This window comes from Salvelinus alpinus, chromosome 30 (genome assembly GCF_045679555.1).
Source record: "Salvelinus alpinus chromosome 30, SLU_Salpinus.1, whole genome shotgun sequence".
Taxonomy (NCBI): domain Eukaryota; kingdom Metazoa; phylum Chordata; class Actinopteri; order Salmoniformes; family Salmonidae; genus Salvelinus; species Salvelinus alpinus.
In genome coordinates, this window is record NC_092115.1 from 27,311,613 (window position 1) to 27,328,137 (window position 16,525).

General features: G+C 41.5%; 1 protein-coding gene across 2 annotated transcripts; it reads left to right on the top strand.

The window, feature by feature from the left end:
• The first annotated feature begins 130 nt into the window (after window positions 1-130).
• LOC139560409 (E3 ubiquitin-protein ligase MARCHF6-like) lies at window positions 131-11,693 on the top strand. Of its 2 annotated transcripts, none has more exons than XM_071377150.1 (26): window positions 131-412; window positions 1,092-1,191; window positions 1,512-1,585; window positions 2,252-2,395; window positions 2,511-2,583; window positions 2,720-2,894; window positions 3,097-3,268; window positions 3,588-3,649; window positions 3,774-3,806; window positions 3,882-3,933; window positions 4,035-4,093; window positions 4,293-4,373; window positions 4,492-4,560; window positions 4,791-4,865; window positions 4,974-5,108; window positions 5,232-5,351; window positions 5,460-5,560; window positions 6,043-6,180; window positions 7,379-7,574; window positions 7,752-7,821; window positions 7,956-8,155; window positions 8,565-8,699; window positions 9,238-9,327; window positions 9,474-9,621; window positions 9,753-9,888; window positions 10,161-11,693. In XM_071377150.1, the coding sequence occupies exons 1-26, from the start codon at window positions 394-396 to the stop codon at window positions 10,249-10,251; spliced, it is 2,748 nt and encodes a 915-aa protein (XP_071233251.1). In that variant the 5' UTR covers window positions 131-393; the 3' UTR covers window positions 10,252-11,693. The 2 variants fall into 2 exon arrangements, with proteins under 2 accessions (XP_071233251.1, XP_071233252.1); XM_071377151.1 differs by having other exon boundaries at window positions 7,956-8,137.
• The last annotated feature ends 4,832 nt before the right edge of the window (window positions 11,694-16,525 follow it).

The following is a 16,525-nucleotide window of genomic DNA, read 5'->3' on the forward strand; positions in this document are numbered from 1 at the left end:
CATTCCTTACTACCTAACACGATTCATTTAATTTTACTGAATATGAAATTAAAGTCTTAAAACGTATTTGTTTAATGTTAATTTTTTTAAATATAAAAGTGCGCAGCTTACTCTTGTACCGTAACTCAATACCGTCAGCATGCTGATAGTTGCTGTACATAGCAGTTTTTACCATAGCTAGCCTAGCCACAGGGCCCCCGGAGTGCCTGATAAAATTGCTACATTGTATCCCCACGGGGAATCAAATAGTGAAGTTACATTGTAACCAGTGATCGAATCGAACATCATTCTGAGATGTGTTTTTTTAGTTCGCTGGCTGCTAGGCTTTTCACCAACTAGCCAGACGGTGTTATGTGTTGACTGAAAAGAGGACAGTGTGCGTCAGCATTCAAGATGGACACCGCCGAGGAAGGTAGCTAGCAACCTCGTCAACCCATCTTGTTAACAAATTTACGTTACAGAATTAGTTAACCTCCTGTTGTGACACACATTTGATTGCGCCTCTAGGAATCTGTTTTGTCGCAAATTGACAATAACCGTTTTTTTCTACCGAAGCTACAACCTGCATGAAGTAGCTAGCATCACTAGCTAACGTTAGCTAGCTTTAGCTAAGTTACATGCACTCACCACTAAGTCCAAGATGCAGTATAACCCACCTTTATCACTGCTAGTTAATAGCTAGCTTACTGACTTCTCTGCACTTCTACACGTTGTTGATTACATTTAAATTTAATAGACTAGTGATGTATCCGTCCTCCAGTTATAGCTAGTTAACTAATCAACATAGCTAACATAACAACAATAATATAGAATATACCTGTTTGCCAACCCACCCATTAGTGCTGCCAATCACTTGATTAGTGACAGGTAAAGCATGGGGATGATTCGTTGCTCTTTTGTAAAGTTAATCAAAAGCCCCAGAGTATTTACAAATGAAAGGTCCTGACAAAAAGAGTCTTGAGATCGCTGAAAGATCTGCTAGCTATGTTTTCATGCAAGTTGCACATGAGGCTTTGTTTTGAGAAACCATATCTGAATTTCATGAACCCTGTTCTCTGATTTTGTCTGATTCATATCCTTGTCTTCTGCAGGGGATATATGCCGGGTCTGCCGGTCTGAAGGAACCCCGGACAAGCCACTATATCACCCCTGTGTTTGCACAGGAAGTATAAAATTCATCCATCAAGAATGGTATGTGGTGCTGGTTGGTTGTATACTCAAACACAGGGCCAGTGGCATTTCTTTAGAGACAGACTGGGTTCTTGCCAGAGCATGATACATTCAACAGAGAGGAGCAGAGCCAAGTATTACTATGGGAACGGTGTAATGGAAGCCAGGGTTTGACAAGTTGCCATGAAAATGTGATCTCTTAGCCAGAGATGGGCTCTGATACTAGATCGCTCCCTGTGCTAAATCTAGCTAGATGGTCTGTCCTTAAGCAACTGAAATTGATCTTTTATATTGCTGCACATGTGACACCACACTTACATAATCCATCTGTATTTTTACAGCTTGGTACAATGGCTAAAACACAGCAGAAAAGAATACTGCGAGTTATGCAAACACAGATTTGCTTTTACGCCAAGTAAGTCATTCAATTTAATTTCCTTCTATATACCTATTCTGTTTAACATATTATTCAATGCAGCATTTACTTAAATGATATGGGGTTCCAACAACGTGACTAACATATAGACCTAACCTACCTCATATGGTCATTTGCCTGTTTTGACAGAGGGATTGCAGTCCAATATCATCATCCAATGACTGACCTCTAACATATTTCTTGAAGTGTTTTATTTTGAAGTGCATATGCGGTCTTGATCAGCCTCGGGAAGTATTACTTATTCTCATTTGAGTAAGACTGTGAGCTGCCCTGACTAGTTATCATTCAAGACAGGCCTAGGGGACACACACATAGCCTTGTCTATACTAATCCATTACTCTAGTGTTGCTCAATCTAATCTCTATTTCTCTTACCAGAGTCCGTCTGCCATCCTCATTCATTTAGTGAGAGATTTAAATTGTAGTTTTCTCAGATGATTAAATTGTCTAAAGGACAAGCATAGTCTGTCATGATACCAATAGAAAATACTTTGCCACTTTTCTGACCAGACAACTATTATGATCCAATGCAAGCATTTCTTAGTTCTGAATGGACCCAATTAGGACCAGTAAAGGAAGGTTGGAATTTGAGGATGTGAAAATGAAATATCCTGTTTTGATACTTTCCTTCCTTTGTTTTTTCCAGTCTATTCTCCAGACATGCCTTCCCGACTGCCTGTTCAGGACATATTTGCGGGGCTGGTGACAAGTGTAGGCACAGCTATTAGATACTGGTTTCACTACACACTAGTTGCCTTTGCTTGGCTGGGAGTCGTTCCTCTCACAGCATGTGAGTACAAATGTTCTAAAACACAGTCTGGTGGTACATGTTGTTCAGTAAGCTATCCATTGTTGGCTTTGTTGAATATGTCAGTGTGTGTTGACTGACTGTCTTATTCCCGCAGGTCGCATCTACAAGTGTCTGTTTACCGGCTCTGTGAGCTCACTCCTTACCCTGCCATTAGATATGCTTTCTACGTAAGATGGTCATTATTTTCTTCTGAACCTGTACAAAATAATACCCTGTAAAAACATTAAACAAATGTTGTCTAGTCATTTAGCCAATAACATTCTGACTCACCATGAGACAATTGTAATGTCCCTTCATCCACAGAGAGAACTTGCTGGCGGACTGCTTGCAGGGTTGTTTTGTGGTGACGTGTACACTCTGCGCCTTCATCAGTCTGGTGTGGCTGCGGGAGCAGATTGTTCATGGTGGCGCCCCCCAGTGGCTGGAGCAGAATCAGCAGCAGCAGCCACAACATGCACCAGCTCCACAACTTAATGAGGTAACCAAAAATCTCACTACAAAGTCACTCTTTGGGTGAACATAATTATGTGCTAACTATAGCATTCCTTCGCTGCAACTTGTCACTTTTAATTTGAGTGTTAAAGAGCGCTCAATACACTCTTACTTAACCAGAGATAGCCTCTTCTAATGTTCTGGAGCTATCGCGCCCACCTTTGTGTCCCGTGTCTTTTCCCCAACAGCAGGGCCCTGGTCCTGGGCAGGGGGCGGGTGAGAACCAGCCTGCTGCTGCTGAGCCCCTGGCGGACAATGGTCCAGCGGCTGAGGTCCCTGACATCCAGGTGGACCCGGCAGAGGACATGGAGCTGGAGGACGAGGCTGAGGATGTAGGGGACGCCAACAATGGTGCACAAGGTATGAACCTTCGAATGGAAAGGTTCTAGCCTGGACCCAGATCTGTTTGCACCATTTCTCATTGTCAGTGACAAGGATTTGGTAAAATGGCACAAATAGACTGGCACTCAGGATATAAAGGTTCAAGATGTTAACCTATTGCAGCCTTATTTCAAAGGCTAATTTAGGATGGTGGTTTTGTATTTTACAACATTTTTATATCATAATGTATATTTTGTCATCATAGACATTAATCTGTAGGCGATATCTGGACTGCTTGTTTGACAAAGTGTTAATTTGAGGTGTCAGTAAGTGAGGTGCTGCTTTTGTCTCTTTGTAGATGACATGAATTGGAATGCCCTGGAATGGGACCGGGCAGCAGAGGAGCTAACGTGGGAGAGGGTGAGTTTGAATTAGAATTCCCTCAGGCCTATTTGTGTTATATACCCATTGGTCATTGTTGTGTATAAGACATGTAAAGTGAAATTGAACATTCTGTTTTTTTTTTTTTTTTTTTTTTTCACAGATGCTCGGTCTTGATGGCTCCTTGGTTTTCCTGGTAAGTAGCTCATTCCCCATGTTTGATGAAAATCTTCAGGTTGTTGTAAATATGTTGTCCTTCTTTCTTCATCAGGAGCACGTCTTCTGGGTGGTCTCACTAAACACACTCTTCATTTTGGTGTTCGGTACGTGTCATTAAACTTATGTTAAGAGAATGTGCCATTTTCATAAAAACATTTTTTTTATCTAAATGAATATTATAACAGTGACTAACATTTCTTTTCAGCTTTTTGTCCGTATCATATTGGACATTTCTCAGTTGTGGGTCTTGGCTTTGAAAATAATGTAAGTACCAGCTTAGTGTAAATTACATTGAATTTAAGGCCTTTCTCTTGCGTGTAACTAGAGAGATTATATTTGAAATCTGTATGAATAGATTTTTTGAAGTTTGTTTTGGAATCTGAATGACTTGCTCCATACACTGTTGAGCTGCTTTGCAGTGTCAGAAAGAAGAAGATTTTAATCATGTAATTTCCTGTTGCAGGTGCAGGCCTCCCACTTCGAAGGCCTCATCACCACCATCGTAGGCTACATCTTCCTGGCCATGACATTAATACTGTGCCATGTATCCTCTGGTATCTGTTACAAAAGTGTGTTATAGTTAAAAGCCTAGTTTTAGTCTCTTATAGACATGTAGTACCTGTGATGTATTGCATGTGTTTTTTCCTTAATGAAAATCCCAGGGATTGGCAGCGTTGGTGAGATTCCAAAGATCCAGACACCTTTTAGGAGTGTGCTACATTGTTGTCAAGGTACTGAACATTATGATAATGATTTTGTCCTTGATTGGGAATGCATAGCCTGACTGGTATATGACTAGTTTGTGTCTTATGGGCTCAGAAGTATATACATACAGCATATTGTGTTTATCTTGCATACAGTATATTCTCAGTCTGGATTACAATATAAACTAATAATTTGCCTTCTATTGCCATTGAAATAAACACCAGTTATAATACATATTGATATTATGATTAACCAGGTATCCCTGCTGGTAGTCGTGGAGATCGGTGTGTTCCCTGTCATCTGTGGCTGGTGGCTTGACATCTGCTCACTGGTAAGCTGACCATGTTCTTCTGCTTTAATGATGCGTCCTTTCAAAATAACAATTGATACCTCCATTAACCTTTATTGAATAGCCAAATGTTGTTCTGTGTTGTTGCAGGAGATGTTTGATGCCTCTCTGAAGGACAGAGAGCTGAGTTTTGACTCTGCTCCCGGCACCACCATGTTCCTCCACTGGCTTGTAGGGATGGTCTACGTCTTCTACTTTGCCTCGTTCATCCTCTTACTGCGAGAGGTGAGATGGTATTCTCTCTCATACCTTCATAGCTGTCATTTGAGGTGCCATAAACCTATGTCAAGAGATTTCTGCTGTTGAGTTATGTATCCCAATTAGATCTGTTTCTAATTGTCGCTCTAGGTGCTGAGACCTGGTGTTTTATGGTTTCTCAGAAACCTGAACGATCCTGATTTTAATCCTGTCCAAGAAATGATTCACCTGCCGATATACAGACATCTCAGAAGATTAATTTTATCAGTGGTGAGTTGCAACCCACTTATTCCTATCTAATGTACAATGCCATAGCTATGGGTGCCTGGACAGGACATACAGTGCCAGTAACACTGGGTTTCTGGTCTTTCTCTGCAGGTGGTGTTTGGCTCCATAGTTTTACTAATGTTGTGGCTTCCCATAAGGACGATCAAATTCATCCTCCCAGCCTTCCTCCCCTACAATGTCATGCTGTACAGGTAAGTGGGGCGGCAGGTAGCCTAGTGGTTAGAGCACTGGACTAGTAACTGAAAGGTTGCAAGATCGAATCCCCAAGCTGACGAGGTAAAAATCTGTCGTTCTGCCCCTGAACAAGGCAGTTAACCCACTGTTCCCCGGGAGGCCGTCATTGAAAATAAGAATTTGTTCTTAACTGACTTGCCTAGTTAAATAAAGGTAAATACATTTTAAAAAGTCTGGTGGCCTGGAATAACAATGGAATGACTTGACTTAAGCTATAGGCTCCTAGTAATGTCATGAAGCTGTTACGGCCGAAGTCGACCGTGTTGCAATTACCGGAAGATAAGTCATTGGCCGGATTATGCCATGCTACATGCCACGCTACAACATCAATAACCAATGCATGTTTAGCAATGAATAAATGCCTCTTCAGTAACTAACAAATACCTCTGTAATGTAGTCCGTTATGGGTGATGGTAATGTCTCTGTCTCTGTTTCCCAGTGATGCTCCAGTCAGTGAGCTCTCTCTGGAGCTGCTGCTACTTCAGGTGGTTCTGCCTGCGCTGCTGGAACAAGGTCACACACGCCAGTGGCTCAAAGGCCTGGTCAGAGCCTGGACCGTCACCGCTGGATATCTGCTGTGAGTGTCACACAAACAACAACAAACCAACTCTCTGTTAGACTGTGAGTGTTCTTGGGCTTTATCATTTATATTGGAATCCATTATTTTACTGGGATATACACTACATGACCAAAAGTATGTGGACACCTGCTTGTCGAATCTCATTCAAAAATCATGGACATTAATATGGAGTTGGTCCCCCTTTTACTGCTATAACAGCCTCCACTCTCCTGGGAAGGCTTTCCACTAGATGTTGGAACATTGCCGCGGGGACTTACTTCCATTCAGCCACCAGCATTAGTGAGGTCGGGCACTGATGTTGGGCGTTTAGGCCTGGTTCGCAGTCAGCGTTCCAATTCATTCCAAAGGTGTACAATGGGGTTGAGGTCAGGGCTGTGTGCAGGCCAGTCAAGTTCTTCCGCACTGATCTCGACAAACCATTTCTGTATCGAACTCGCTTTGTTCACTAGGGCATTGTCATGCTGAAACAGGAAAGGGCCTTCCCCAAACTGTTGCCACAAAGTTGGAAGAACAGAATCGTCAAGAAAGTCATTGTATGCAGGCATTAAGATTTCCCTTCACTGGAATTAAGTGGCCTAGCCCGAACCATGAAAAACAGCCCAAGACCATTATTTCTCCTCCACCAAACTTTACAGTTGGCACTATGCATTGGGGTAGGTCGCGTTCTCCTGGCATACGCCAAACCCAGATTCGTTTGTCGGACTGCCAGATGATGAAGCGCGATTCATCACTCCAGAGAACGCGTTTCCACTGCTCCAGAGTCCAATGGCGGCGAGCTTTACACCACTCCAGCTGACGCTTGGCATTGCTCATGGTGATCTTAGGCTTGTGTGTGGCTGCTCGGCCATGGAAACCCATTTCATGAAGCTCCCTATCCTATGACGGTGCCATGTTGGAAGTCACTGAGCTCCACAGTAAGGCAATTCTACTGCCAATGTTTGTCTATCGAGATTGCATGACTGTGTGCTCGATTTTATACACCTGTCAGCAACAGGAATTGCCGAATCCACTCATTTGAAGAGGTGTCCATACTTTTTTATATATAGTGTAGTTCATGTAGGCTGTCATTGTTCTCCCTTAAAACCAGGATTAAACCCCAGAGTTGCACTATTATAGACTGACACATATCCTCAGCCTCACCTCAGCCAATTAGAAGACTTTGAACCCCATGTTAACGGTGCTGTCTGTGCCACAGAGACCTCCACTCGTACCTGTTGGGTGACCAGGAGGAGAATGACGATGATGCGGACCAGCAGGCCAACAACAATCCGCAGGGGAGGAATAACAACGCCATCCCTGATGGGCTGCACGCTGCCCACCAGGCTATCCTACAGCAGGGAGGTCCTGTCGGCTTCCAGCCCTACCACCAACCCATTAAGTTCAGCTTCAGGGTGAGTCATGACTACAACTTCCATATAATAATGATAATATGATTCACCTGGTAGGAGGTAGCCTGCCTAGCTATTCATTAAACCTGACACTTGTTTTCTCTAAGCCATCTTTGTCACAGAGCGTTCAAATAAAATTCAATGTGGTCTATTCATGTGTATTCATTCTTGTTTTTCTAGATTGTGTTGCTGATTGTGTTCATGTGTGTGACACTGCTGGTGGCCAGTCTGGTGTGCCTCACGTTGCCAGGTGAATTCACTGTATAGTCCACTCAACTCACTCAATGTAATTGCGCTGTCCCACTCCACTTTCTTCCACATTTACCTACTGTCACCCTCTCTTACTCTCGCTGTCTCACCCCCTCTCTCCGCCCCCTGCTACAGTATTTGCCGGCCGGTACCTGATGTCTCTCTGGACGGGCAGCGCAAAGATCCACGAGCTGTACACGGCAGCGTGCGGCCTATACGTGTGTTGGCTGTCCATCAGGGCCATCACCGTACTGCTGGCCTGGATGCCACAGGGCAGGAGGGTCATTCTGCTCAAGGTCCAGGAGTGGACCCTCATGGTAATGCTCTGCAACACGGTAATGACTATCAACACCCACCGCCAGCACACAGCACACACACTTCTTCTAACTCGTTCTTCTTCTAACTCATTCTTATTGTTTTTCCCCTCACACTTGTAATGCAAACAGCAACTGAATTAGAATAAGCATGTGATTTTATACAGCAACATATATGGCAATATAGACACTTATAAGACATACACGAGTGGTTTCAATACTGTATGTTTTGGGGTTATGCTTTTTTATTTTACTGTGCTTTGTTAGTTTTTAGTGGCTCATCTCTGTGTGGTTCTAGGTCATTCATGCCCTCTATATAGGCTGACTCCGAATGCAATCTGAAGTCTGCTCAGTGAAGTGATACCTACTGTATCTATGTTGAGAGGCCTGTGTTTCTAGCCCTCTGTTTTCTATACGTTTTGTACTGTAGATCCTGAAGACGGTGGTCGTGGCTGTGCTGCTGGTTGGAGCCATCCCTCTGCTGCTGGGCCTGCTATTTGAGCTGGTCATAGTAGCTCCTCTCAGGGTGCCATTGGACCAGACACCACTCTTCTACCCCTGGCAGGTACTGTAAGGGCCACCCATCTATCACCAATGACCGTATAGCTTTACATTGGATTGAAATGGTCATCTTAAAATGTTACACTTGCCTAATGACTCATCCTGAATTTAATTCCGCTGCTCTATGATCACTCCATACATTGTCTAAAACTGCCTTCCTAGAATAAATTTCTGCTGACGTCAGAATGAGGGGCGTTGTACAAAACAAATTAATCAACGATTGGATCGTCTCTCACCAATCAGAGCATCAAAGTTGATAAGGTCATCATGTAGGCTGACTCTGGCCTAACCCACCAGTTTCTGTGACCAATCAGAACGGTCAGAAGGTGTTTGCGTTTTACAAAATGTCAGGGAGGCAACCATGTCAGGGAGAAGAAACGATAGTTTGGCTGGAGCGATGTGAATGGTCAGTCAGCTAATTTGACACTGCACCTAAAACTTTTATGATGAAGTCTTTAGCTTCCTGCAATTGGATAACAGAAGAAGAGGCAACAACAGCCAACAACAGACTAACCTGCTCTTGTTGGGACTTTTTGTTTCAGGACTGGGCTCTCGGAGTGCTCCATGCCAAAATTATTGCTGCCATTACTCTGATGGGTCCCCAGTGGTGGCTGAAAACCGTGATCGAACAGGTCGCTCCCAAAAGACAGTTTTACTATGATTATTACCCTAATTAGTGTGAAGAGCTGTAGTTTGATGCCATTAATAATATAGCTCAGATTAATGTTGAATACGTTTTGGAATTATATTGACTTCCTAGTGTTGTTCCCTCTTCTAGGTGTACGCTAATGGAATTCGCAACATTGATCTCCATTTCATCATCCGTAAGCTGGCTGCTCCGGTTATCTGTGTGCTACTGGTGTCTCTCTGTGTGCCCTATGTCATCTCTGCTGGCATCGTCCCCATCGTAGCTCAATATTCCCCAGGTAAGGCAATTATCAGATAATGAAAGTGTAATTATTGGTTTCAGTTGTGTGCGTGTGCGAGAGAGATATATATTATTGGTGAGGGAAAGTGAGCAAATTTATCATTGAACCTCTGATTGCTCTTTCTGCAGGAGTTACCATGGAGATGCAGAATTTGGTGCAGAGGAGAATCTACCCGTTACTGGTCATGGTAGTCATGCTGGTGGGAATCCTCTCCTTCCAGATCCGTCAATTTAAGCGCCTTTATGAGCACATTAAGAATGACAAGTGAGTACTCTGACGTTAAGCTCAGCACAACCACAGTTGTTACTTATTGCCGATACTGACCTGACAAAATGGTTTCCGGATGTCTCTCACAGACTGTGTTCGTCTCCATTATGACAGTGGAGCACCATAGTTTCCAATACAGATCATAAAAGGACTTCTCCAAGCCTCCTGAGGATATACTTGTTGGCATACTGGTGTGCTATTTACACACTGTAGGCTCTCTCCTTTCATGGCATGGTATTTCTCTCTGAAAGTATTTTTCTCTCTCTCAGGTACCTGGTTGGACAGAGACTGGTGAACTATGAACGCAAGGCGGCAGGCAGAAGCACCACAGCCGCACACAGCAGCTCTTCCCAGGAGTAGGAGCTGTTATCACCTGACCTGAGAACAGCCTCTAGTTGTGAGGCCTCTCTCCTCCCTTCTGACATCTCTTCACATTCATGACTCAAGCACTCGCCTCTCGCAATGTCTTCTTTCACTCCCTGCTTACAAGCGTAGCCAGAGAACTGAGGAGTTTGTTTTACAAAAAAGATTAAACAAAGTCAAAAATACCCTGATAACCAACCAACTTGGAATTGAAAAAATGGTTTAATCTTTGTACATCTTGAAAGAAAAAAATAGTATTTTGTGAATTCATTTATTGAAGACTTTGTGAGTTCCTGTTGTTAGGTCTGGATGGACTGCTACAGTACCTGACCTGTTTGAATAGGAGGAGGCAGAGTCCCGTGAAGCCTCTTTTCAGCTCTGCTCTATGGGATAATCCCATTGGAACACATGACTGAAGCTCTGCTTTAGAGGGAGCAATGTGAGACAAGGCTGAAGAACTTTGGGATCAGTTTTTGTAGTTTGTATTTATTTGTTTCGATTTCCCTTTTTAGGGGTTTAGTATTACAGTGTGTGGGTGAGAGGTTGTTATTTGCAAGAAAGAAATGTTCCTATTGGAATGGGTGATTTAGTCTTTCTGTAGCAGGGCTTAAAGCAAGGGACTTTTTAATTCAGATTTATAGATTTCGGTTCACTGACCGGCCACAAAGGAGCTAATGAGTGTGTCAGGCTTCCCTGAATAGCAATATACTGGCTTGATGGTCTCCTGTCTCAGGCTGGGGTTATTAATTAACCCAACTAGACATATTTATATGATGTAGCTCTAGTGTTTAGTGTCATTTGAGAGAACCCTAAAAGGCAGAGTATCTGCTGAGTTTGGCATTAGGAATTTACAAGATTGTAACTGTGCTCATGAAATTTGTATAATTTCTACTCTACAGTTCTTGCTACACCTGTTCTTACTTATGCACGAATATCAGTCTGTTGCACTTTAAAAAGCTTTAACATAGTGGCAATCATTCATAAACCATTTTATTTAAATCAAGTCAGTATTTCATTCTGGGGGTGAGGACACTAAAATTAAATATGAGTTTTCGATCTAGTTTGACACTTTTTGGGGCTGTGTGTTGAGATATGTTTGTAAATAAAGCATTTTTTTTTTCATTTCACTGTACCATTGTCTTATAAGTTCCAGGTTGAAGACTTGATTTCCAAATTTCAGAGTGTATTAAATGCTAAGATTCTATAAGTGACCTTCTAGTAACTTAATATACAAAACTGGATGCTGGTGTTTACCTGTTGAGTTTATGCAGACTCATTTTTAAGCAAATGTTCTATTTTTATAAGTGCATATAGAGGCAGTTTCTAGTTGTGTAAATCTTGTGTTGCTGTTTTGTCTGCTTCATGTTGTTTTTCTGTGTGTTCCTGAGTGGTCAAGTGTGTATTGGTCATCTTAATAAATGGCTACTAGAAAAACCCCATGGATGTGAATAATAGCATAAAATACTTCCTCTTGTGTTGTATCATGATAATAAGCCTTGCTCAGTCACCTTCCTATAGCACGTGTGTCTGTTGGGGAGACATTGGCGATATAACAACATCCCTACATGGGAGGATTAACATTTTGTTAAACTTTTATTTTTAAATATTGATAAATTACTTGTGATTGTGTGTGTGTTACCCCTTCACATTTGAGTTCTTAACGTAGGCCTACTCTGGTCAATCACTTTATCTGGATTTGATGTGGAAATTTGACCTTCCAATAAGGCACTGCTCCGTTTCAAACCAATTCTCCCTATTCTGCATGGGGCTGATTCTGACCCGAGTTAAGCCTAAATGGAACATAATTTCCTCTTTTATGCACTTTTTTCTATGCGTATTCTGACGAATTTAAGCGTGAGAATAACATGCTATTCACCCGCTATTCGTTCGTGGTGGAGATCTAAGAAATTAAGGTGTGGAGGTGTCTACAGATAAACTGTATTCTAATCTTGACTTAATCCCCTCATAATGCCAACACTTTTACGCACAAGGAAACCACGAATAAGGACAAGCGAACCTGCCGGTTCCAAGTGGAAAAAGCATCTACTTTTTCCCAATAGAAATAAAATCATTCTCCGTGCACTGCATTTTTTTAATTGACAAGAGCTATTGATAAGAGCTAGGTAAATGAGTCATCCATTTGTAAATACACATAGCAATTGTTTTAGATGATTTTTCCTTATGATCACTGGAGACGAATGTCAAACCAGTCATATGGAAACAAACTGAAAATCACATCAACATGACCTTCATTTCTTAGATCTCCACCACGAACGAATAGCGGGTGAATAGCATGTTATTCTCACGCTTAAATTCGAAAATGTATTGTGTGCTCTCAATTTGCATGGATGAAATTTGGAGACCCAAGCTATAGGCTTGGGGCTGAACCTGTTGTCATACAGCTCCATGATTATTGAGGATTAGGGGAGATTTATAGGACCATTGTTCAACCCTTATTTTACACTTTCTTTCCACCTTCTAATATTTCATGGATGAAGAACTTAAATATTACAACTTTCAGGATTTTTGATTGATCAATATATTTTGTGTGTAAAGGCTCTCCGAATCATACATACTTTCCTAAACATTAAAAGTGCCTAAATAGTCAAGATTGGAGTATTTAAATCTACCAATTGGTGCTGAAATGAGGCCAAAAATTCATATATTTAGATGGCGTTCTTTCATTGATCACTCTGAAACCCGTTTTCTCAATGTATTCTAGTCTGTCGACAAAATTAGAATTAAAGGTACACCATATTTAAAGGGATGGTTTAAGATAAATGTACTGAAAACCGTATTGAATGAAAACTCCATGAGGAAATCTGTTGAGAAAATCTGTTGGCCAGCAAGTGGGAGGGTTTTCAATGTTTTTTTCATTAAAAGGTATTCAGCGCGTGCAATGGAACCATGCCTGCAAAGCTTGTTATGCACCTGCATAAGGCAAGTCTGAATACCAACTACTGAGAAGCGTAGGAAAGACGCGCATAGAAAATGCGTACATTTCCTAAGTCAGAATTGTGCCCATTATGATGGCAGCACTGGGTTCAGTACAGGCCATGTCATGATTGTTGGTTAAGTGCCTGTAAGTAAGCATTTCACTGTAAGGTGCCTGTTGTATTCAGCGCATGTGACAAATACAATTTTATTTTATTTGATGATGCTGTCATCTCATAGCCAATAACATAATCACACCTGATAGTGGCTGAATAATGTCAAGTCAATGGAACTCAAAATAACTGTTTTTCCTAGAACGATATCCTGGTTGGCTAGTACTTTTCCTAGGCCCTTAATCCTGATGGTCAAACTGGAAATAGCTTGCAGGTCAAAATGTCTTGTTCTCATCCCTAGAAAACGTGCCAAGTTTTTTTACCATTTGATTACCATCCCAGATCCGGACAGAAATGTATGGCACATTATAGTAGTAGTGCTGTAAAAAACAAATGGTATGACATGTCCATGGTGCTCAAGTATGGAAATATGTTGAAGTTGGAAATACTGTGTTGGCTGCATATCTAATGTTTATTGACATGGATTACTAGATTCTAATTCTAACACCCCTTTCACACTATCGTGCCGACCCAAACTTTACTTTCAGAATATTTTAATTTCACATTGTCCTTTCCAGCACGGTTCAGCACTATCTGGCCCAATAACATACAGGTAACTCCCAAAATAAAGGAAACACTTGAGTAAATGAGGGATACACAGTATATTTAAAGCAGGTGTGGTTCCTGAGTTAATTAAGCATTTAACGTCTCATCATACTTAGGGTCATTATTTTGGCTACCATGACTAGTAGAAGAGATCTTAGTAAATTTGAAAGAGGGGTCTCAAACGAGCATAAGGGGTTTAAAGGGTGTGTGCGTTTCAGTCACCAGATCTCAACCCAAGTGAACACTTATGGGAGATTCTGGAGCAGTGCCGGATCAACAAAACAACAAATTATGGAATTTCTCATGGAAGAATGTTGTCACATCCCTCCATTAGAGTTCCAGACACTTGTAGAATGTATGCCAAGGTGTATTGAACCTGTTCTGGTAGCGTGTGGTTGCCCAATGCCCTATTAAGACACTATGTTGGGGTTCCCTTTATTTTGAAAGTTACCTGTATCTGGTGCCAGCCTGCTTTTGCACGGATGGAGGAGCATAGCTAGCTAGCCCTGCCCCACTCCAACTAGTCTGGTAATAAGCAGTGTGTAACATAGGCAGGCTGACATTATACTGAACCAAACTAACTGAAAAGTGAGCCAAAAGAGCACAGTTTGGGTCGAAACAATAAGGGTGAAAAGGCCCCACTCAACACAGGATGAGCCTTTTTCAGATAACACTTCTGTTACTGACAGTAATCTGGCTGGCACTTTGCTATAAAGTGATCCTGTTAGAGGTAAATATAGCCTGTGTGGCGTTGACACTAAATACTGGCCTATACTCTAAGAATGTTTGTCTACTTTTAAACATCGACTGACCTAGTTCTAATTGTGTACTGATTTGGTATTGGGAATAAGATGTGATACTCATAAGTAGTTTATCATTGACTTGATGTACAACATCTTGCTAAAGGCTTACCAGTGCATGGGCCAACATCAGAGGCTCAACCATTGACTGCATCAACTAAGACTGAACTACGGAAATTATGTAATGCTTAAAGCAGCAATCAGCAGTTAAAACAATAACAAAGAGGGGGAAATGGGGCTGGAGAAATGTAACCACTCTCAAATTCAAAGACAGAGCTATTGATGGTAGTAAACAAAGTAAATCAAAAGGATAGTTTTTAACCATGGTTTTAAGCAATGCAGTGTTTGGGTACATTTACTTTGTTTACAAACATTGGAGTAAAACAAGCTTATATTTTGCATTCTGATGGGGTACCACAGTTGAACTAAGCTCATAAGGGATTTATAAGTTATATTCTTCAGGAATCAATGGGTACATATCATTCATTTAGAAGTCCAAAAATGGATGTAACAACTGTTGATTGCCCCTTAATTAAGATCAACCCAGGGCCTACCATATGCAGTAAGTAATCAATCATTTCAAAATCTGTAGATTGAATTTTCAAAGCTGAATTTTCATAGCCTTGTTGATAGTGTCATTACTTTGGTATCTTCTTTTCTCATTATACTGGCATCTTGAATTTAAAAGACTTGGATTGGCTAGGCACCTGCAAGGAAGCAATTAGGAGAAGATACTTTCAAAAGGGCTTTTTAGCCACTCACATGAGCAGTCACAGAACGACACTAAGACTACTGTATGGAGCTCGGACAAGCGGGGGAACCCCACTGCCAAAAGTTGCACTACAGTTTATGACACTGTAAAAACGGACAAACGCTACATCCAAACCTTTAGCTGCATCTGAAATAATGTCAACCAACTAACAAAATAATGTGAATTAGTGTCACGAAGTGTACAGTAGGTATATGACATGCTGGCTTGCTTTTGAGGAAAATTAGAATAAAAAAAACATATGTAAGAGGCTGTGTTATTTCTGCTGTATCCAATTACCAGTCAGCTAAGACAGAGCTAACAGCAGCCACAGCCAACCATAGATTAGGGTCATATGCAAATGCTGCACAACTAGTGGGCACCGGAGGTAAAGCGGTAATGTCATGAAGTCACTGATGGGCAATCCCCACGTCAGTGGATGAACTATAGTTTTAGGGTATGGGTATGGTGCAAAACCAGTTTATCACACACAGGCATGCAATGAAAAATATGGCTGAGAGAGTACAATATTGAATTCATCTGTGAATTGAGGTTTAGCTATCCAGATCAAGAAAATACAATACTAGTCTGCTAAATCTGTAATTTTATCATTCAATACTTTTTTTATTCAACTATATAATTTGGAGATACTATTACAATATCAGACTACAAAAGTTCCCACCACTAAGTAGAAAGTATAAGGGAGAGGGATGAGAGAGAGAGAGAGAGAGAGAGAGAGAGAGAGAGAGAGAGAGCGAGAGAGAGCGAGAGAGCGAGAGAGAGAGAGCAAAGACTGACTAAAGGGATTATGAAGCGTCAGTTTAGAAAATTCTTCTCTTCCACATCAGTCAAAGGAAACAAAATGCTTTACTGCAGGTGCATAGAATAGTAAGGTATCAGCACAGCAGGAACTAGAGACTGTCTAAAAGAATACAATGCCTTTTGGTGAACAGCGTTTTGTGGTACAACTTTGGCAACAAATGTATTCAAGAGATGAGTTCTCAAGCTGTCACATTGTTGTTGCCGGTTGCCATTTGGAAAGTGAGAAAAACAGACGGCAAATAAGGAGC